The sequence below is a fragment of the Poecilia formosa genome, unplaced genomic scaffold, assembly GCF_000485575.1.
Source record: "Poecilia formosa unplaced genomic scaffold, Poecilia_formosa-5.1.2 Scaffold4, whole genome shotgun sequence".
Taxonomy (NCBI): domain Eukaryota; kingdom Metazoa; phylum Chordata; class Actinopteri; order Cyprinodontiformes; family Poeciliidae; genus Poecilia; species Poecilia formosa.
In genome coordinates, this window is record NW_006799943.1 from 719,204 (window position 1) to 740,906 (window position 21,703).

A 21,703-nucleotide genomic window follows, 5' to 3' on the forward strand; every position below is an offset into this window, starting at 1 on the left:
ACACACACACACACACACACACACACACACACACACACAAGGAGAAGGGAAGCACAGCTTTAGAGGGTTCTAAGTGTTTGCATGAACCACAATGACAAGTTGGAGCTTTGAAGGTTTTTTAAGAAGAAAATCACCTTCTGTTTCTCTGACTAACCACCCATCTCCATTCTATCAGGTGAGATGACGACAAATAACTTCACCACAAAACCCCAGTATATGAAAACTACAAACAAACAAACAAAAAAAGACAAGTACAGATTAACAATCTGAGCCATATTCATCCCTTGGGCCTGATAGCATCAGGTCCAGATTTTACACCTTGATTGTGAAAATATGTCCTGACTCTGTCACTATACACAAAAATATAAAATACAGTTTATCCAATTTGACATCAATACTATAATACAATACTATATTCAACAACAGCTGATAACATAAAGTATGTGACAAGAGTGCAAAAGAAGAAATAAACTGGGAAAATATATTTGGCTGAGTCTATAAAGGCATTTATCAGGTACAGACTGAAAGAGTGCAGTGAGTTTTGATCATTTCATTTCTGCTCAATTAACATGTGAGAAGCTATAACTCATTTATTACAAGAATCCTAAACATTTCCTTCATTTTAATAAAACATTCAAACAAATGGTAAAAAAAAAAAATCTGCCATTCATTAAACTGAAACATCACATCTTTATAAGGAAATGAAAATACTGAAAGGTGTTTCACATAACAGTAAAGAGTCCAGATCAGCTTCCATCTTTAAACTGCTCTCTGTGTGTTTTCCCTGCAGAGATCTCTCCTTGTCTAGAGAGACATCTAAAGTTGAAAACAGGAAATGCTACAAGTGAAAGTCAGAGCAAAATCTCTAATGTAACAGTTAAAAAAAACCAAACAATTATGATTACTTCTCCTGCCTCAGAGTTACTGAAGGTTTCAACAAGCCGGTTATTCTATCATGTCTTCCATCTAACAAACATCAGGTGACCTGCTCCATTAAATCATAAGCTGATTCTGTGTTTCTTTTGCATTTACATCTTCATGTCCACACAGTGATTCTGAAGGCAAAAATACTGCTCAGCACATTAATGATTAATAATAATAATAATAATAATAATAATAATAATAATAATATGGCCAAAAAAAACTGCAGGATGACCTTTTAAACAGGTTTCAGTTTAACTGAGTTTAACTCATTTTGATGTAATTTGTGTTAAAAAAAAAAAAGATGCAACAGGAAGGTGAATTTATCAGGCCCGGATCTTTTATCACCCTCATCTATGCATGTGTTCTTGAGCTTCTTCTGCGTCTGTTTTGCTTGGTGCCGTGTTGCCATGTTGCTTCTCATTCTCCTGATGCGTTTGGCCAGAGAGAGTTCCTTCATATCCTGCAGGTTTTCCAGGCATAACCAGCAGGCTGCTGTGACAGCTGAATGTGGGATTAATCCAAATGTGATCTGGTGACATGTGAGGCTTTCATCTCTTTCTGCCATGTGCATACGAATAAAAAACTAAACTCCTCTGTTAGTTGCACCCTGAATAGTTTTCTTTATTGCTTTTATGCCTGTGCAATCAGTGAGCTGCTGGTGCAGGCGGGGGCGGGGCTTGATGGTGATAATGACTAATTCTCCAATCCAGTGCTGGCTGAAAGAGCAGGTCCGGTTCTCAGAGTGGAAATGATAGTTTGGGTCAGTAAACCAGAAGATAGAAAATTGAAGGGTGATTGTTTGTTGTTTTTTTTCCAGGTGTGCCTAATGACTCACAATTTGCACATTTTCCATAACCTGAATTTTTTTCAAAACGTCTGTGAGCAAGGTAAAAAATGAACCAGTCTGAGGATCATCAACAAGTATCCCCAGATCTTTGGGTGTTTCCCCGAGTTAACAATGCTGCTGGTTGAAGGGTTGCCTTGGCAACAGACATCAGGTGATTATAACATTTAGTCAGAAATTCTGACTTAATTATGGAAAAAAATGGCATAAAAATATGTACCTACCATAGTACCAGGGTGGAACCAAAAGAACAGCAGATAACTAGCCGTCCATAAGCAGCAGAGAGGAGCCAGGTGAGCTGGCTGGTCAGGATTCCTTCTGGAGGTGTTCATATCCCTCTGGACCAGACCCAGGTCAGGATATGGGAATGCATTCCTCTGCTGGCCTGGGAACACTGTGGGATTCCCCAGAGAGAGCTGGACCAGGGGGCTGCAGGGCAGGAAGGCTACTGAGGCTGCTGTCCCCAGCCCTTCCCGGATCAGGAGGAATACAGCGGATGGACCATCTCCTCACTGACATGACATCAGTCCAGGAACAGCAAAGTTATTTTTGACATATTGAATTATTGCTGAAACACTTGGGCTGAGTTGTTTCCAGGATGTTCAGTTTGTGTGTCCAGGTTTTAACTTTGGACACCACTCAGTGTCTGGGTACAGAAGGCAGTGGACCGTTTTAAATCTGCAGGATGGACAGAGACACAAGTGTTGAGTTTTTTCCGTATTAAGAAGTCAAGCTTTACCTGTACTCAGCATGGAAGTGTGTCCAGTATTACCACGAGTCAAGGTGTGTGCATCTCTCAAGTCGCATCTCATGTTTTATCAGGTGTTCTAAAAACAACTACTTTCTATGACTGAAGGCTAAGTGAGTCAGTCAGTCAGTTTTTTTAAAACAAAAAGGCTGTGATGGGTTAGCATGCAAGCTCTGAGATCGAGTCTGACAAGATCTGCATCTGTAACATGTTCAAACTAAGACCTCAATACAGTCCAAACTATAAAAATACATAAACCTTTTTTTTCTTGATAAACCAGGCTAAATCTTTCCCATTTTAGGTCAGTATGGATTACTACTCGGGTCGGCATTCTAAGGTTTGACCCCAATGTAATGATGGTCTTTACATTGGACTCTAATCTGCCTTTTTCTTCTGCTTTTAATGGCTTCTTTTTGACTGAACAGCTTTTCAGGCTTTAGCAGCGTTTTGTTCTGGTGCTGATTCGCTCCAGAACCCGTTCTGCTCTGGCACATGCCGGCCTGTTGTTCCAGACTGATGGAGGTTCATCCATCAGCCTATTCTTGATGTAGGATGCCATCATCCTACATCCTACAAAAGCCGATATCATTATATCGGCTTTTGTAATTTTTTTATGATATCACGCACAAAAGCATTTGAGGTGTTTGAGGTGCTTTACAGGAACATTAAACTTGTTTAACGGTGCATTAATCTTAGTGAATGGTAATATCGAAAGGTAATTAAATGATAAATACTCACTCTCAATATTCAAGCAAACAGAAATAAGTTAGATTATTCTAAATGACTTAAAACAAAGTTTAACCTTATTTGATGTCGGTTTTTGTGTAGTGTAAATCCCTTCATTCAACTCCAGATCCAAAATGTCACAGCAGTTTAAAGAAACATCACAGCATTATCCATCTGTAGGACAAAGTCTCCCTTTGTCCTGCTCTTATACTGTAGCGTACATTCACTACAATCAGTCTTACTGACTTCAGTTTCTTTAAAAGTTGTGACTGAGAATTTTACCATTGTTGAAGAGGTCCAAGCTAAGGTTTGCTACTAGCTTTAGCTTAATCTAGGTGTTAAGGCCCAGCAGATAACAGCTAAATGTCTGCTTGTTAGGTCCTAACTTCAGCCAGCGAAGAGCATCAAATATGATCTACCATCCACACAGACAGGAGGATTCATGAAACACTCAGTTAGTTCAGAGCTCTCCACAGGAGCTCAGGTTGTTTGGGAAACCTTCAGAAAGTCAATGCAGAAAAAGACACTTGCTGCTCACCTGGTGGGGTCTTCAGTCAGAGAAAATCCCCCAACGATGCTGACCACGTTTCTTCTGTTCTCAAAGCCTCCATAACTCAAAGTGACCTTGTGAAAGACATGCAGAGAAATGAGAAAATAGAAGAAAAAAAAAACACTGTGTCAGGAACACCCTGTTGGTACTGGACACCCCTTTGGTCCACTGGTCATAAAACATGTGGACACGGTCAGCAGCAATATTCAGTTATGGAGTCATGACATAAAACTGCAGTGGGTGTAACTGTACATGCCTTTGTTTAGTCACACTTCATACATTTTTTCTTAAATAAAAAAAATAAATACAAAATTAGAAACATTAATATAGATAATTAGATTTTTTTTTAGTTAAGATTTTCTGTTATCATTATGGTTTTGCATTTCAAATAGTGGTCAGCATAGAACTGACAGAAAACTGGTTGAACAAACTGAATTTTACAGTAAAATGGACAGTGTCTCTCAGGAAGCTTTGAATCAGTCTGCCAACATTTGATTAGAAAACGACTAAAGGGGTAGTATTGTCTAACATGAACTATTCTGAGCCCTATACAATTATGATTTTATTCCCTCATGGAAAACATACCTGGAGTGTTGCTTTGATTTTTTTCCCCATACTTGTTTGAGGAATCTTTGCATCTCCCGTGGCAAACAGTCAGTGGTACCTAAAGGCTTGCACTTACAAAGCTCCACCTATTTACCTAAAGCTCTTCCTTGGACCTGCAGTCTCCAGTGAGCTTGTGCCTCACACCTCCCCAACTCAGCTCCTCTAGACTAGCAGCAGCAATTAGCCAACACCTGGAGGAACTGTGCATCTACTGGGTTTATTAGACCAACTACAACACTCATAAGAACTGTTGTAAACGGCATCAATCGAAAAATATTGTGATGAAGAGCTGAAGGCAGAGTGTTTGAAAGACTAGGAGCCTCTTAAAGAGACAGCGGCCCAATTCAAGGTGTCACATACAGGTATGATGCAAATTCAAGTTTCTTTTAAGTTATGTTTAATATATGCAGCAATTTTATATCAACTGAAGGTTACATTGTTACTTGATTATACAATAAAATAATACATAATACCACCCGTTTAATCACCACACATCTTTCTCCTTTCATTTTCCTTTAAACCATCCACTTGTCATATTCACACTCATTTTCAGTTATTTAACTACTACTCCTCCAGTCCAGGTAGTTTTCTTCAGTGAGTTTTAGTTGCAGATTGTTTTTTTGTCTTGCTTCAGCTGCTCATGTGGACCGCTGGGCCCATGCACATGATGCCAGCTGGATAATTCCCAAAAATGCCACACGTTGCTGCAATGTGATCAACTAAATTGCTCTATGTGTTGTGCAACTGAAAAGTGTGCCTCATAAAGAGGCCAGAAAGCAAAATTCCAAAATGAATGAAATAGTAAGAGGTGCTTGCTAACTCACCTGATGGAGCACGGTGGGAACGGGCAGCTTCTGCAGGTTCTCCAGGTGAGAGTGGAACAGGTGTGTGTGAGTGAGTGTGACCTCCAGCAGCGCCTCGATGATGTAGCCGATGGTGCAGTCATCTGGGAGGCGGATCTTTTCTGCCGTGGTGATGAAGTTTCCCAAACTGAAACCACAAAATGTTTCAGCGTTTAGAACAACTCCACGTTTCCTGTTTAAACTCCACACATGTTCCAGGTGAATGTGTGACCTGGCTAATGACTGCGAATGTGTCTGCAGCGATTTAGACACTACAAAAAACAAAACATACAAGCCTGGAAATAGTGTGTAAAGGCACAACTGTGGTCAAGCTCACCAGCTACCTGAAATACTCAGCAGGATTAGCTGATGTGGTCACAATGGGATTGCATCATCTGGTATTTCAGCCTGTTTGTTAAAAGGACCAAACTGTCTGAAATGGATTCTGTGTTTTAAGTGGACTTTGTGCAGCTCTGTCCAGAACTGCTACAACACTCTGTATTTCTGAACATGCTTACATTTTGACAACTATGTAAGCATGTGTCAAAATGCTTACATAGATGTAAGCATTTTGACAAATGCTTACATCTTTCTGAACTAGATGTTCAGAAAGATGCTAGCCTCCATCTTTCTGAACATCTAGTCACAAATCATATCAAATCCTTCCTCCGAATTGCTATCATTCAACCCACCACATCAGTGATGCAGCATCCTCTGCCCTCACTCATCTGGGACCGAATGTCAGAATGTTCTTCATAGATTTTGATTAAACATTTAACCCATTCCTGCAGCAACAAACGCAGAAACCAAGGCAGCTTGGTTTCAACATCTGGCTCTTGGGCCCCCTGCAGACAAACATCCCCATGCAGAACATGGAGCCCCTCAGGGATGGGAACTCGGCCCCTTTGTTAGCCCAGCTGGTAGCAAAGTCACAGAACTGGGTCTCATCCACCACAAGAACAGCATCTACTAGAGAGGAAGTGGGCCATAAGCTGAAACAACGGAGCGCTCAATTACTAATAGAAAACTTTCCACCAATCTGATGGCTGAGTAACATAAATAACTGATTAAAAGCAATAAATATATTTGCGGTTGAGTTCACATGTCTATTTATTCAATAATCTAGGAGCAAAAATGGTTTTGAAGGAAAGTGTTTTTGTTTTGTTTTTTTAAATCAATGTATAGTTAGATTAAAATGTGATTAATTGCAATCAATTAATCACAGATGCTGCAATTAATGTGATAAAATCTTTTAAAACCTTTAAATCGAGTCCCACTACTAGTTATTTTATCTCTTTTTATCTAAAATGTCACTTCATTACAAACGTTGATAATCATCATCCCATCTACTTATATTCAGAGGATATAAATGTAGCGTTTCTCCTATCGTTCTGTTTCTGATGATAATAACTATTGTGACGGTTTGCCCACCTGGCCCAGGGGCTCATTTTCAGAGCCAGACCTCGACTGATGCAGAACCCCGCTCCCCCTGTGGCGAACCAGAACTTCACAGACATCTGAAATGAAGAAGATGGCAAATCAGCCAAATTCTGCCAGGTCAAAAGAGAAAAACACAAAAAGTCACTGCTTAAAACACTGGCCAATTCAAATCTGCTAACTCTAAAAAGGTTTATACGTGATGCAGTGAGAGGAGCAGGAAACTGAGGAAGGTCTAAGCAGGCTGACCGTTCCATCGCTCTTCACCCTCTCTGCAGCCTCTATGGGGTGGTCCAGACTGGGCCGGCCCAGGTAGATGTCCTGGCTGTGGTGGTACGAGGACAGCAGTCGCAGCAGACTGGGCAGGATCACATAGTTATCATCATCCACATGGCAGAACCACCTACAACACACAGAACATCAGAAACACACATCGGTCAAGAAAAGTCATCATCATCATCATCATCATCATCATCATCATCAACAGCTGGATATTTGGTTTACTCTGAATCCTTCAGACAGTCAGATTCTAGCCCTGATCAGACTCATGTCTCAGATTAAAAGCACAGTTCAAAAATAACCTTTAAGCAAGTATTAAACATACTTTTGATTAAGGTGTAATTTCTGTGTTTAAAAAAAATTATTGGTCTGATCATGTATATTCTGAACTTGAATTTCATGTTTTCATTGACTGGAAGCAGAAAATCATAGATAACTCCTGGATAACATCAGTCTGTATGGAAACAATGTATAATCTGTGTTTCAATTGGTGAAGGAATTACTGAAGGAAATTAACTGTTCAATAACATTCTGATTTATTGGATGGGTCTGTATTTTCTAATGAAAGCCCCAGATTCTTTAGAGCCGATTTTCAGATGGACGGACTGAAGCAAGTACGAAAAAAAGGAAGAAAGAGACAACGAAAGCCCAGAAATACAAACATTTTTTGGTACATTTTGAGACTTTAAAAAACCAAACTCAAGACATTTTGCCACCTGGTAGGAACCCTGACATCGTATCTGTGTTTCGGAATGTGCTACTCACTTCTTCTGGGACTCGATGAATTTATCGTACTCCACAGACATCTTGCAGCACAGAGCCTGTCGGTTGTGAGCAGCTGAGCAGTTGGTGTTGATGATGTTAGTTCCTGAGGCAGAGACATCCCAGAATAATCTGGCATACAGACAGGCTGATGTGGTCAGAACAGCAACACTCTTCACTTCAGCTGCTTACCTGTCTTCAGCTGCAGCTCCCTGTCATCACCATCAGTGAATATGAAGGTCTGGAACAGAGAGAGGCCCCTTAGTGTGTTAGTGGGAACAAACAGCAGTTCACACCACATGTTAAAGGGCCAATCGGATCATCTGCTGGCAGTTATGAAATAATCAAAGCAAAACATTATGACTATCATAGGGTTCTTAGCATCTGCAGCCCTTTCGCTTAGTGTGCAAGCTTCACTAGCTGAGACATCGAGCTGCTTGCATGCGACTGTGGTTTTAGAACAAAGAGGCCACAGAGTGCTGAATCAACAGAAACAAGATACTCACAAAGAAATTCACAAAAATTCTGATTGATTCTTTTAAAGGATTCCTCCTATAATAAATAACCATAGAAACAGATTTTAAATAGGAATACACTGATATGAAAATTTGGGCCAGTGCCGATATTCAATGTTAATATTGCTGTTATGGCCGATAACTGATATTTTAAATATTTTCCTACTATTTCGACATTGTAAAATGACCACACCGCTTACACAGCTTCAGTTAAGCTTCCCACAATCCTTTGCTGCATCTCTAACCCCGCCACATGACGAAGCCCCTCCCCCTCCAGAAACACAAACAGCAACGAGCTGGAAATAAATATCGGCTGTTAATGTTGGCCCAGTTCTTCTTATCAGACCAATGCCGATACATTAAACCATGACTAACATTGGCCAGTCGCCATGTTGATGCAAACATTTTGTGCATCACTCATTTTGATCCCGGTCTACTGTATGCAGAACAGAATCTGATTCTGTTTTCCATATGCTAATGAGAATGAGAGATGAGTTGGGCATCTTGACACGATGAGTTATAGACGATCCCAGATATGACCCTTCACCATGGTAACCTCTAAATGTACAAACATCAATGTTTTTGCCGTTGGTGTTTACCAACGGCAAAAACATTGATGTTTGTACATTTAGAGACAAATATTTGTTGATTAAAATAAAAAAATTAAAAAACTCAACGCAACGCTGGATATCAGAAGAGAAAGGCTCAAACTGTGGACCAGCATTTATGAGATAAGTTAAGTTCAACCAGCTGTCGTGGAATCAGATGTTAATAATTTCTTTAATTGCTCAAATATGCGATCCCTCTGTGCACATGGAGACTGCCATAAACAGCAGTGGAAAGACTTTAAATTAACTGTCAGCAACAAATCTTCTTTTTACTGCTGGCAGGAAGACCTAGCTGCTCTCTGCCGGTGTGAGCAGTGTGTGTTTGTGTGTGTTCAGAACTTGGTGGGCCAAGGACTCAGAGCACAAATACAACAAACTGCTGCTGTGATAAGCCCAACGGTTGCAGATAATCAAACATTTAAATAAAAGACAAAGATATATCCTGAGTAAACAGTAAAGTTTCCAAATGTGATTTGGTCTATTAAGGGAAAAGACTAGTCAGACCAACCTGTAAATGTCTCCTAAACCTAATAACCAGTTCTGCCTTTAGCAGGAACATCCAGCATCCAGAAAACTCCTCTGTCTTCTCCCAGTGCTCCCAGCCCTAACTAACAACAACCAATCAGAGCCAGGGGCTGGTCTTAGTGCTGGCAATCATCCTGGTGACCAAGCTGCTTATCCTTCCTAGCTCCGCCTCCTTTCCTCTCTGCTACGCTACAATTTCTTTCGGTAGAGGCGTGAGGCTTTGCTTTTCAAGCTTTTCGCTCCTGCTTCATCTGATCTGACACAAACCATTTCTTGATTCTACACATCAGATAGTAATCAGTTTAGGTTCAGGGCTAAATAACTTTTATCAGTTATTTAAAAAAGCTTTTTGAATTTACTCAGGTTATACTTGTTTGACATCTAAAACATTTTAATCAGAGCAAAAGTAAAACAAATCATAATAATAATGAGTAGGGATGCACCGACATCTTTATCTGATATTAATATTGTTTTAATGGCCAGTAACTGATATTTTATACATATAGTATATATTTCAGTTCTCTTTTCACACCTTGGAAAAAAGCAGTCACACAATGATTTCATCGCTGCTTCAGTTAAGATCCACAGTCCTTTGCTGCATCACTGTCTTTGTCACATGACCAACTTTCTCTCCTCTCCCTCCAGAAATAAACGGCAGCAAGATGGAAATAAATATCGGTTTTATTCATTGAACCGACACCGATGTTAGTGCCGATATGTTGTGTATCCATAAATATGAAGCAACTACTTCTTCACACCACTGCAGCTGAACAATTAAAATTATTTTACAAGCTATACAAAAAAAGTTAAGAGGTCCCATGCAAAACATCAGTAGATGAAACATTATTCAAATTTGTTTGTACCATCAATGAGTCCAGCTACAAAATAACATCAGGATATATTGACTCCTTATTTCTCTCCAAATGGTTTAGCATGCCCAGCTGCATCACTCACCTGTTCCTTGGCTTGGGAAACCCAAGTCTGGAACAGCAGCTCCAGTCTGGACCTGTGGTACTTCCTGGTGGTCTTCACTGCGATGAAAATGTCCTTCAGCTCCAGCTGGTCAGTATTCCTAGGCCAGGATTCCACATTTCTCTTGGGAGAGGGAACGTCAGTTCTAGCGGATTCTGCTATGACCTCTGAACTCCTACTGAGCCCTGCATCTGTGTTGGTGCTGCCAGCGCTGGCGGTACCTGTTGGTAGGTTGGCATGCTGCTCTGATGAGGCAGACTTAGCGTGGGGTCGGGGCTGAGGCGGCTCCAGCTGGCGGGGGGGCGACTGGAGGGCCGGGATGAGCAGCAGCAGGAGGGAGCAGAGAGCAAGAGAGAACAGGAAGCAGGACTTACTGACGCCCACCGAGGCTATGTGCATCCTGGCTGGCCAATGAGGCGGGGTCATCAGCCTCCAGGGCTGCAGTTGCTCCCAACACCGTCGTGGGCTGGCATCATTCCATCACATGGAAACGTGCAGGGGCGGTCAGAACTTTCACTCAAAAGAACAATGATCCTGTAATAATAATACAAAATGAGTCGAACCAATCATGCAAAAAATAATAACCACTGTCATTTATTAATAAATAATTTTTGATATAAACTGTATTGTTTTAAAGTAGTATGTGTGTTCCAGCCACATAGTGCCATTTTTTAACACAGTGAAGTAACTATGTTCCCTTCAGTTGTTATAGAAATGCTGTATCAAATGCGACTCCAAAGAAACTTGACTTTGCAATTTAATGCCTTGAAATTGGTCCTCTGTCTCTTTAAAAACTCCTACTCTTTCTGAAACTCCGCCTTCCAGAATTTATTACAACATGGCTCTTCACAGTTCCCACCATAGGTTCCCACAAGTATGAATCGGAAGTGATCCACCCCACTCAACCTCCATCTTGGTAGGGAAGGCATCGCAAAGCACATGGAGGAGCTTCGCCTGAAATCCACAATTAATTAATTAATTACAATTAATGTTTAAACTGATTTGTAAAAAAAAGGTCCGAACTCTTTTCAGGAATATAAGATTCTGGTGGCTGGCAGAGTAGGTACCTGTAGTCACGTATGCGTATGCTACATAACCGTCTTAGCTTGCAGATAAAAGCTACATTAACTGAGCTAATTTTGCTAGTTTGACAGTAAGTACTACTGTAAATATCACTGATATTTATATTAGCATTACACAGACGTAGGTAGATTACTCATAAATTGTTACCGAGTAATAGTTGTAATGTAATTAATTTATGTACAAGTTAAATGGGAGCGAGGGGAGAGCTGATCCTAAGCTTGTTGCTTGTTTATTGTTGTCATAGCAACCACTGCAATTGTCATCACAGTAGGTTACTAGGGGTGCACCGAGTTATCAGCCAGTCGAGTCATCTGCACCGATTTCCTTAATTTTGGGAGATTGGTGATTGGTCGACACATGTGAAGTCGATCTTATCCACCGATCTTATTGATTTTATCTTATCAATACTGCTATTAAACTTGAATTTCTCCAGTGAGAGACAATAAAAGCTGTTTCTATCCTATTCTATTATATTCTGTTCTATTCATTTGAAGAAAATATCAAAGTAACATTCATTGTTGCTAAACAAATGAAATTATGGTTTTGTGGTTAGCTTTTCATGAGCAGCTTGCCATTTAAGCTTTGTTCAATAAGGAATGACAATACTTTCTTTCTATATCGTAATAGATCAATCCCCAGAACTTAAAAACTATATAGGATGAAATAATGAATAACAGAGCATAAAGTATGTGTGTTGTCTAACTTTGATTAGTAGGGTAACGACATAAACTGTGTAGATGTGTGGTTGAGATACAAATAAAAATCTAATTTGAAAATGAGACCCGTTCTGTGTGAAGGAGCCAGCAGGGGCCACAGGAAGACATCATCCAACTGAAGGAGTCTCCTTTAAAAGTTGTGTCTTAGATGTCATGGGGCAGATTACTGGTTAACTTCGTTCTAATAGTTTCAACAGATAAAGCTGACAGAAAACAATTTCAGAAGTTTGCCACCACAGTGGAAACCCCTGAAAAAAGTTATTATTAAGTCAAAATAGAGTCCTTCTCATTAGTATAATTCTTCTTCTTGGCTACATGAAATTAAAGGAAGTCATTTCCGGCTCTTTAAATGGCGCTTTGGAGCCGCGGTAGCATGATTGCCCAAATAATCCCTTATCCCAACGAAGTAATGAATCCTGAGTTATCCTGGGCGCTTTTTCAGGTTCAACACCTGGAAGAGTAGCACTCTGAACAGAGACATTCACAAAGTGGAACAAAGAATATCATCTATCAGCAACTTACCTTCATAAGGTACTTCTGTTTTTACACTATTCGGAAACAGAAGCAGCAGAAACGAACCCCAAACAGCCCCTGTGAGTTCTAAACCGCGCTAAATAAAAGAACGGAACCGGAGCAAGTGTGTTCCTTCAGGTTCTGACGGCGGTGCTAACCGAGCCCCTGGTCCCACACACAGCCGTCTGTCTATCTGAGGACAGGTCAGCAACAGAAAGACGTTATTCTTCCGAACTCTCAGACACATTCCTAAAACTCGAGCTGCATCCGAGGAGGTAAAGCAAATCCGGTTCAAACTTTCAAAATAAAACAGCGATTATTTTTTTCAACAAATAAAAGCAGACGTTTTTAGATGGGGATTGCAGGGAAAGGCCACAAACTGTAGAAGGGTGGCACACTAAAATGGCAATTTCACCCAAATGCCCTGCGGTCTTAAATTACAATGAGCAATAGATTAAACCTACTTTTTTCTGCATATTTCAGTAAAGAATTGCTTGTTGCTGCATTCAGTTAAATACAAAAATGTTGAAAACTTGGGTAACACTTTATTTGAAGGGGGTTGAATAAGACTGACATGACACTTTCATAAACATGACATATCACATGTCATGAACATGAATAAGCCTTCATGAATATTTATGACTGTTGTCATAAAGCGTCATTCGGTAAATTATGGCACTTTTAAGACAAAGTTGACATTATTCAAAATGTCTTTGTTATGACAACTTGACATTAACCAAGAAATAATTACTGTTTAAACGTTACCTTTAATAACATAAAGTTACCTGATTTTTAAAGTGCAATCAGTAATAATTTTATAACAAATTTATATCAGTAATGATTTCTTGGTTAATGTCAAGTTATCATAACAAAGACATTTTGGATAATGTCAACTTTGTATTAAAAGTGTCATAATTTACCGAATGACGCTTTATGACAACAGTCATAAATATTCATGAAGGCTTATTCATGTTGATGACAGGTGTTATGTCATGTTAATGAAAGTGTCATGACAGTCTTATTCAACCCCCTTCAAATAAAGTGTTACCAAAACTTGTAACTAAAATGTCACAGCATTTATAATTCCCATGAAGGCTCTTCCTAATGGCTATGAAAGAGACAAAATGACTGCTAAAGCCCCTGTTTGCTGAGAACAATGATGAACCAAGAGACTCGTGGAGCCAAGATGGCTTCTGATTTTATCTGCTGTTATCCGTTCACATGTGCCTTCCTTTAGGTTTTTATGGAAATCCTGGTTCCTCATTAAAGTCTTCACTATTACACCTCTGCCTCTGTACATTTGGGTTCTCAATACACACTAACATGACATTCCTTTGAATTGCTTACAGTTTGGTTTTGAGTTCCAAAGAGGATAACTGCTGAACTTCTTACAATTCTAAAATGGATCGATTGGAAAAAGCAACTGATGAAAGAAGAAGAGTACAAGAGTACAATGAAGAGACTTTACTTTGCAATATAAACTGATATCAGGTGTCTCATACTCTTATATGAAGCTGGGACTTCTTCAGGAAAGTTGTTTTTTTTTTATAACAACTTTCCCGAAAAAAAAATAATTCTTCTGTCAATATTTTTAACCAAAGAAAGAAAACATCTGGTTGTTATTGTGCAGGTTCTGTTTTATTAGACACTTTGCCTTATTATTAATGATTGATAGAAATCACTATGCTGCCTATAGACCTAAAAATGAGACTGTGCTCAGCATAGACCTTTTTAGAGCTCTGAAGCAGAGCAGAAGATTACTTATTAAAACTTAGACCTCATGGATTCGATGTTTCCTACCTCGAGTCACCACCAAGTTCTGTTGATTGGCCACAAACAGGGCTATTTTCTGACAGCACATCAAGTTCAGTCTGTGTCGCTGAGGACATTTTAAAAAAGATCTCATGCAGCTGTTGTTTGAACACTCCATCTTTAATTAACCACAGAGTTCACACAGGTCAGACATGAACATCAGAAACCACAGTACATCAACAGGAACAGCTTGATTCAGTTTTCTAGACTGAGCAAATCAGTCCCACATTTAAAGATAATCTCTGATTTTTTTTACACCAAAATAGGATACAATTCACAATCTTGATATGAATTACAGTAATAGGATGATTGTGAGATGCAAAAGATAAAATTTTTTTGTTTTTTTTGTCAAATAATTTGAGATGATTTTCTATGACTGAAGGAAGGAACCAACCATAAAAGAAAGGCAAAAAGAAGGGAAAGACATAGGGAAGGAGAGAATGAGACCCACAAGAGAGGAAGAAAGGAGACAAATAAAAGAAGAAAAAAGGAAAAATGAAGGGACATAGGGCACAAGGAAGGAAAGAAAAAGGACAAGAGAGAGAAAGAACAAAACATGGGGAAGTAGGAGCATAAGGAAGAGATAGAGGGAAGGAGAGAGGAAGAAAGGACATTCTTCCTTTCTTCCTGTGAATGAAAAGAAAGGACAGAAGCGAGGAACAAGGCAGAATATATCAGAAAAAATTAAGACAGCAAATAAATAAATACTTTTCCATACACTTATTTTCTTTTTCCACACATATCCAGGCCTGGAACATGCTGAAAAGAAATTTTCAAATCTTTTGGTTTCAACTTTTAACTTGTCTTTAGCTTTTAACTTAACTTATAATTCTAAGCTCAGAACTTTTGACTGATTTGACTGAGTGTTAGTCAGTGAACACTCATCCATTCATTATACTGGAAATGAGGTGAAATGCTGAGGCGGTTTAAAAACTCAAACATTACTCAGGCTCCTTTCTAGAGCCCTATCTGTTAACTCTGAACTGGGAAAACAAAATAAAACAGAGTGATTCAGACGTTCTCTCAACACAAACATGACTCACCATGAAAGATAAAAGTAAAATGAAGGAAGGCTGGCATTTTACGACTAAGGATGACAGAAACAACAACTCATTATTTCCATGTGAAGGCAGCACGCTGGAAATGTCTTCAGAAGGACTGTTACATCTCATGCATAACACTGATTCACTAGATGCCACTAGGGGGAGACAGAGAGCCGCAGTAGGTCTTATGCAGACAAACACATTGACAAAGCAGAGTGGGCTGGCTGGGGACTGTGACTGCACTGTGAACGGGCCTGGACCGGGTCAGTCATCGAAGCGCCCCTCCAGGATGCTCTCAAATGAGAAGGGGACAAACTTGAAGCCCTGACCTGTGTAGAACTTGTTCTGGAACTCCACCCTGAGGAGAAAAGACCAGGCAGTAAACATATTTGTTCAACATATTAAAGTTAAATCAAGTCTTATTAATATAAAGTAAATGCTTAAAAGAGCATACATTAGTGATAAAGCATGAATGTTTAGAGGAGTGAAGACCTGACTGTCTGGTTTAAGCACATCTAGAGTCTTGTTTGTTAAGTAGTTTGCGTTCCAGGTGGCTCTCCATTTCCATTTCAAGCTTTTTTTGTCAATAAAAAAAAAAAGATAAACGTTTTATTTAAATAGAACCTGGTGTATTTTCCCAATGGTCAATCAGTCTGAGTTGTCACATAAACCTCAACACATAAATCTGCATCCTACTCCCAGACGAGGAGAGGGCTGGATGACTTCATTTCAAGAGGGAAAAGTCAAAGTGTGTTCCAACAGGAGCTGCATCTTGGCCTCGGTCGGCAAAGGGAGTGCCCAGGAATGTCTCCCAGTTGTGGCAAATATTTGGCCAGCCAGAGCGCTCAGAGGGCAACACTTAAAGAGAGGACAGAAATAAGAGATCCCTCTATCTGCTTCTCTCCACAGCTGGGGAGGTGGAAAACGGACTCTACTAGGTGTGTATTTGTGTGTGTCTCTGTGTCGGAGAGAGTTCCTCAGCAGTGAGTGTGAAAGGCAGACTGGTCACTGACTGCGGCTTCGTTTCAACACATTTCCATTCAGTCATCTTTGTGAAAACAGCTTTAAGGATGAAAGAACCCTGCTGCAACAGACGGTGAGCTTTCAGTTACATCTACAATGAAATAAATGATTCCATATTAAATCAAATTATTATCAGTTTGATTTAAAAAAGCAAATAATTTAAGCAAAATTATAATAAAACAGAGTGACTCCCTGCATTGATGCTAGTTGGTTTTGACAGTTTGCCAGTTTATGGTCCTTTTGTTGTCATGCTGACCAGTCAAAGTTGCTACACTAGAGCCACATTGACCCAAACACATTCACCACAGCCCTCTCTCCTCCAGTGTTGAATGTGAATATATATCTGGTTGTATCTTTTACTATTCCAAAGATACTGACGCATTTACTCCACAAGTTTTCACTGTTATGGCCCAGCTGGACCTCACAGGGTTGGTATGCTGTAATGATCCTCCCTATCATTCATCCACCCTCTCTGGTACCGGGTGGTTAGTGGTGAGCTGGTGGTACCAGGAGATGATGGAGCTCCTGGCCTGTCCTGGATTCCTGTTATAAACTAACTCCATAGTATCTCATCATTAACATTCCTCATGTGAATGCAAGGCAGTGGAACTGGCAGAGGTTATCTTAGAAATGATACTTCAATCAAACTTTATTCATAAAACACTTTTTATGCAGTTAGGTAGAACACAAAGTGCTTTAGAGATGAACAAATGCTTGATCAGAACTGATGTGTGTTTGAATGTTGTGTGTGATATGATCACTCCTAACACACAGCTATTGCTGCTCCATAAGCAACATGTCTCTTCAGTATGTGTAAAACATTTATGCCTTTGTGTTTTGCTCTGTCCATGTGTGTACTGACCAGTGCAGGCGCAGGGCATGCAGGAAAGCTGACAGGCCCTCCATGATGAGCAGGATGCAAACAGTGAGAGTGGCGAAAGCAGAGAAGATGATTGACAGGCCAAAGAAGCCGCCTCCACTGCGAGAGGACAGACCCAGGTGCATCACCATAGACCAGAGCACCTCAGATAGCTCTGCAGACACAATAGTCATGTTAGCACCAGGACATGAAACATCTTACAGTGAGTGAGTTCTGTTCTGTTACAGCCCAGCTGTTCGATCACAGGGTGTCACTCACGTGCGTGGGCAAGGCTGAGGGCCCAGAGGCGCAGATAGGAGGCCGTGTTGGAGATGCAACCCAGACAGTACTCTATGGTGTGGATGGCCTGATGGACGGCCACATCACCAAAGTTAAACTGCACAGGAGGAAGCAGAACGTCACCTAGCACATAGCATCTCAGAAAAGGTTGCCACTTCTTCTGGCTCATACCTCAAACTGGCTTTACCTCAAACTATTTCTATGTTGAGTAAAAGACAGTATTTTTGCAACAGTTAAAATACTGTCGGAAAAATAAACACAGTATTTTCCATGTAACACACAGTTATTTGGAGCTTTTCCAGTGATATTTGTAGCCAGAGAAAGGTGCATCACTGGTTTTACGAAAGGTCCAATACGTTCTGCACTCCACAGGCTGTCATAGTGAATCCTCTCTGCTGCAGCAACAAGAACAACGGCTTTCTGGACAGTACATTTCATACTTCACAAGAAGTAGCATTCAGAGCCGCTAGGAGGTTTCTCCCACTGCAGCACCCTAACTTCATATTTCTCTGACAGATGCAAGAAAAAGAAAAACTTGCAAGAACTCCAAAATCAGGATTGCAGTTCTTGAGTTCTTGCATCGCTGGAAGAGAGAACATTCCTCTGTTCAGGAGGAGAAAGTGGAGGCCTTCAGAAGTAATCCAACATTTATATAAGAAAAGTAGGACTGTATCACTGTATTAAAATTGATATATTTTTAAGTTATTAGTACCCTAAAAAGTAAAAAGTAGCTATAATTTCATTTGAGTGGAGATTTAGATGTAATGGAGCTGAAAGCAAAGCGAAGCAGTTTATTTGGTTTCATTTCATAATTTTCTTCAGCAGGATCACAGCTATTGTATCCTGACGGGTCAACACATTCCCTGTGTTCTTTCCATCCCCAACCAGGACTATCCTTTCCTGTTTCAAAGCAGCAGGAAGAGGGAAACACTGGAGGCCATTGGTCTGCTTAACATTGTTGACGTGGGTTTGGAACCTACTTGGCTTCCTCTTTACAAAGTTTTCTTTTGTCCTTTGACTTTTAAAAACAGAGTTCACAGAGGCAGTTCCTCCTTCTTGCTGGAGAAGGAATGGCAAATGAGAACAAAACAGTAATAATAGTGACCAAAACAAAGTGGTGTGATTTATTTACAGAGTAGTGGGAAGACGTTAGGATGGATTTATTCAAGTTTCAGCTCTTTCTTTTTCTCTTTCTTGTTTTAAAGATGGAGAGTATGGAAAAATCCAGAGTGAACTCTGAATCCAGACTTGTCTGTGTTTGCCCAGTTTTTATAGATCAGCAAACTTAGAGTTCCATGCTCAAACATACACATTCATAATTACCAACACATGCATGCCTGGCACAGAGAACCGCACTCGCAAGGAAAAGACTACATATGAGCTAATAATGCACGTTCAGAAGACAGAATGGAATTTGGAAGTAGTAAATCAAACTGGGCGAGGCAGCTTTCAGACATGCTAAGAAGATGCAAAACTGGAGCTCTCACCGGTTCTTCTTCTGAGTGCTTGAAAGTAAGGAAAAGGGAAAGATTAGGGCAGGAATTCAAGGACAAAACCATGTGATCCACACAGCCTGACTGGGGATTTCTAACTGCTGTATTTCAGACTATACCTCACTGATTCTATATCACTCATGACTGATTATGTGTCAAATATTAAAAACAAATTTCCCAGTCCAACAGGAGAAATATACAGCATAACAAATGTAATAAAAAATATGTGATTTAGACAACTTTAAAGCATTTCTCCTCAAAATCCAGACCTAAAGTCGATGCTTCCTTGCAAAGTATTTATGGCAGGAAGGATTGGGTTGATGATAAATACATTAATATCCATATATCATGAGAGTTGTGCTGAATGCCACTTTAAAAATGCAGTTAGTTTGGCATCTAAGTTTGTGTGCATCTAAAACAGAATCCTTCAGAATGAGCGTGTTATATTCAGAAATCCCTCCAGCTAGCTCCCAGAAAAACATCTTGTTTATGTTTCTGCAATGGAAAATCTCTCTGTCATCCGCCTCTGCCTCGCATATCTTCCTTTAACATGTTTCCAGCTAAACCCCCGTTGCAAAACAACAAAAATGTGATTTACTACACAAATATATCTCAGACAAAACAAGCACTGTTGCCCATTTGTAATACCACATGGTGTAATGTGACAGGCTGCAATGCCAATAAATCTTTTAATTTTCCATCCAAACAATTTGCATGTGGTGAAAGGAGCTCACCTCGTCTCCTTCGTCGGAGTGCTGGGAGAGCTGGTCGTGGTCCATGATGCCAGCCTCGTCCTCCGTGGGTCCATTGCCCACCCGCACCCCTCCGAACTTCTGCGTGCCCTGTTGGGTGAGTCCGGTGCATGATGAGGACACCCCTGTTTGCTCTAAAGACTGCTCTAGATTCTCTGCAGGGGTTTCTTCCCTCTTCTGTGACTAGATACAAAAGCCACAAGAGCTGTGTCTAGCATAAAGCAAGCCTTAGAAGGAACTCTTTGTCCTCAGTTTACATGAAACAGGATGGCCAAACAGTGAGACAAGACAAATACAGAAAGGATCTGTAAGCAGACCACCCTTTAAAAAAAAACAAGAGAATGTTAAGTTGCATCATCATTTTTAAAAGGCAACATGTAATTTCATTCCAAACTCGAATGGATGATGCATCCATTTTATTTATGCAAATGTAACAATTTGCATAAACGGGACAATAGTAATGAAAATTCTTACATGTAAACAGCCAAATAGTGTAGTTCATGAGAGAAAGTATGGAAGACAAGGACAGAACAGAAGCAGTATCAGCAGTCAGTGTCTCTGCCCTGGGAACAGAATCCTGATCAAGTGAACAAAACATATTGTTCCCAGGCAAAAGAGGCAGATATCTCCTGGTGACCTCTGATGGAGACACCATCGTGTTGGTGAGGACCTTCTTTCTCAGATTAGAAATAATAGAACAGCTTCTGCTCTACCTGCTGCTGAGAATGCTGGAGAGTAGGAATGGTCACAGAAATAAGGGAAACCTTCAGAGATATGACAAATAAATGAAAAAGTGACATGATTTTTTTTTGTTTACTGAAAGGATAAAGTTTCCATTGGAGAAGTTATAAAATGATTTTTGAACATTCCATATCAGAAACAAAGATCATATGGACATATTCAAGAAATTACACTGAGTTCATTTTTCACTAAGACCATATTTTTGCATTGTTATTAAATTATTTAGTTTTCACTGGCTGTAAGCAAAACAATCATCATAAAGCAAAGAAATAAATTTCCATCATTTGTGGTGGAGATACTGAAAAATAATATTGTCATTTATTGAATATGACTGTAATACAAACTACCTAAAATGTATTGAATGTGTGAGAGTCAGCAATTTTTGACTAACTCAAAGTGAACAGTTCGGATCATGTGTCCTAGTGAACATGGAGGAAAATGGTGAATATTCTGTTGCTTTCCAACATGGAGTAGAAACATTTATTTAATTTATAAACTTTTCATATCTGTTCAAGTCTGAAGGACAGACTGAAATGAGCAGATGGTCAGACTGAGGACAGCCCAGTCGCCTCTGACAAAAACTTTTCTTCTATCAAACAATGGGCTTATTCAGAAGGCAGGCTTTACATATTTTTACAGCAACACAACAATTCACTTTATACGAAACAACGTGTATTAAAATGAATGACAACAAAAGGGTGAGAAAGGTCAAATTGACAGTAAAGCATTACATTTAGTTGGAAGACATGGGTGGGGCAAGGGTCACTTACCAGATGCCGTTTCCACAGGTGCTGACGCCGGAGCACCATGGTCTTTACTATCAGCATACAGGGAACACAGGCCAGGGCAATGAGCACCAGCAGGACCTGGATCCCCATCTGCAGTGGAGGCAGAGCAGAGTCAGCAGCAGACCCCACGTCAAAAATGGCGACTCTAACCAGATCCAAAAGCTACCAATCAGAGCCAAGAGGCGGGTCTTAGTGCTGTCAATCATACCGTCTGCTAATAGCCTTAGCATTAATGACTAGCT

General features: G+C 40.0%; 2 protein-coding genes across 2 annotated transcripts in view; both read right to left on the minus strand.

Annotated features, from left to right (window-relative positions):
* Nucleotides 1-1,520: 1,520 nt before the first annotated feature.
* rfng (RFNG O-fucosylpeptide 3-beta-N-acetylglucosaminyltransferase) lies at nt 1,521-12,929 on the minus strand. The gene is made up of 9 exons (XM_007558515.2): nt 12,660-12,929; nt 10,321-10,872; nt 7,911-7,959; nt 7,722-7,824; nt 6,927-7,080; nt 6,672-6,757; nt 5,223-5,388; nt 3,781-3,866; nt 1,521-2,446 (listed from the first exon to the last, which is right to left on the minus strand). The coding sequence occupies exons 2-9, from the start codon at nt 10,762-10,764 to the stop codon at nt 2,371-2,373; spliced, it is 1,164 nt and encodes a 387-aa protein (XP_007558577.1). The 5' UTR covers nt 10,765-10,872; nt 12,660-12,929; the 3' UTR covers nt 1,521-2,370.
* A 1,632-nt stretch (nt 12,930-14,561) lies between these two features.
* Nucleotides 14,562-21,703, minus strand: part of LOC103142457 (V-type proton ATPase 116 kDa subunit a-like) — a 28,458-nt gene continuing 21,316 nt past the window's right edge. The window contains exons 17-22 of the mRNA XM_016674680.1: nt 21,444-21,551; nt 19,915-20,115; nt 19,175-19,192; nt 17,667-17,784; nt 17,391-17,562; nt 14,562-15,863 (exon numbers count right to left, since the gene is read on the minus strand). Coding sequence (XP_016530166.1) covers nt 15,770-15,863; nt 17,391-17,562; nt 17,667-17,784; nt 19,175-19,192; nt 19,915-20,115; nt 21,444-21,551 — 711 coding nt within the window. The 3' untranslated portion in view covers nt 14,562-15,769. The remainder of the gene's footprint in view (nt 15,864-17,390; nt 17,563-17,666; nt 17,785-19,174; nt 19,193-19,914; nt 20,116-21,443; nt 21,552-21,703) is intronic.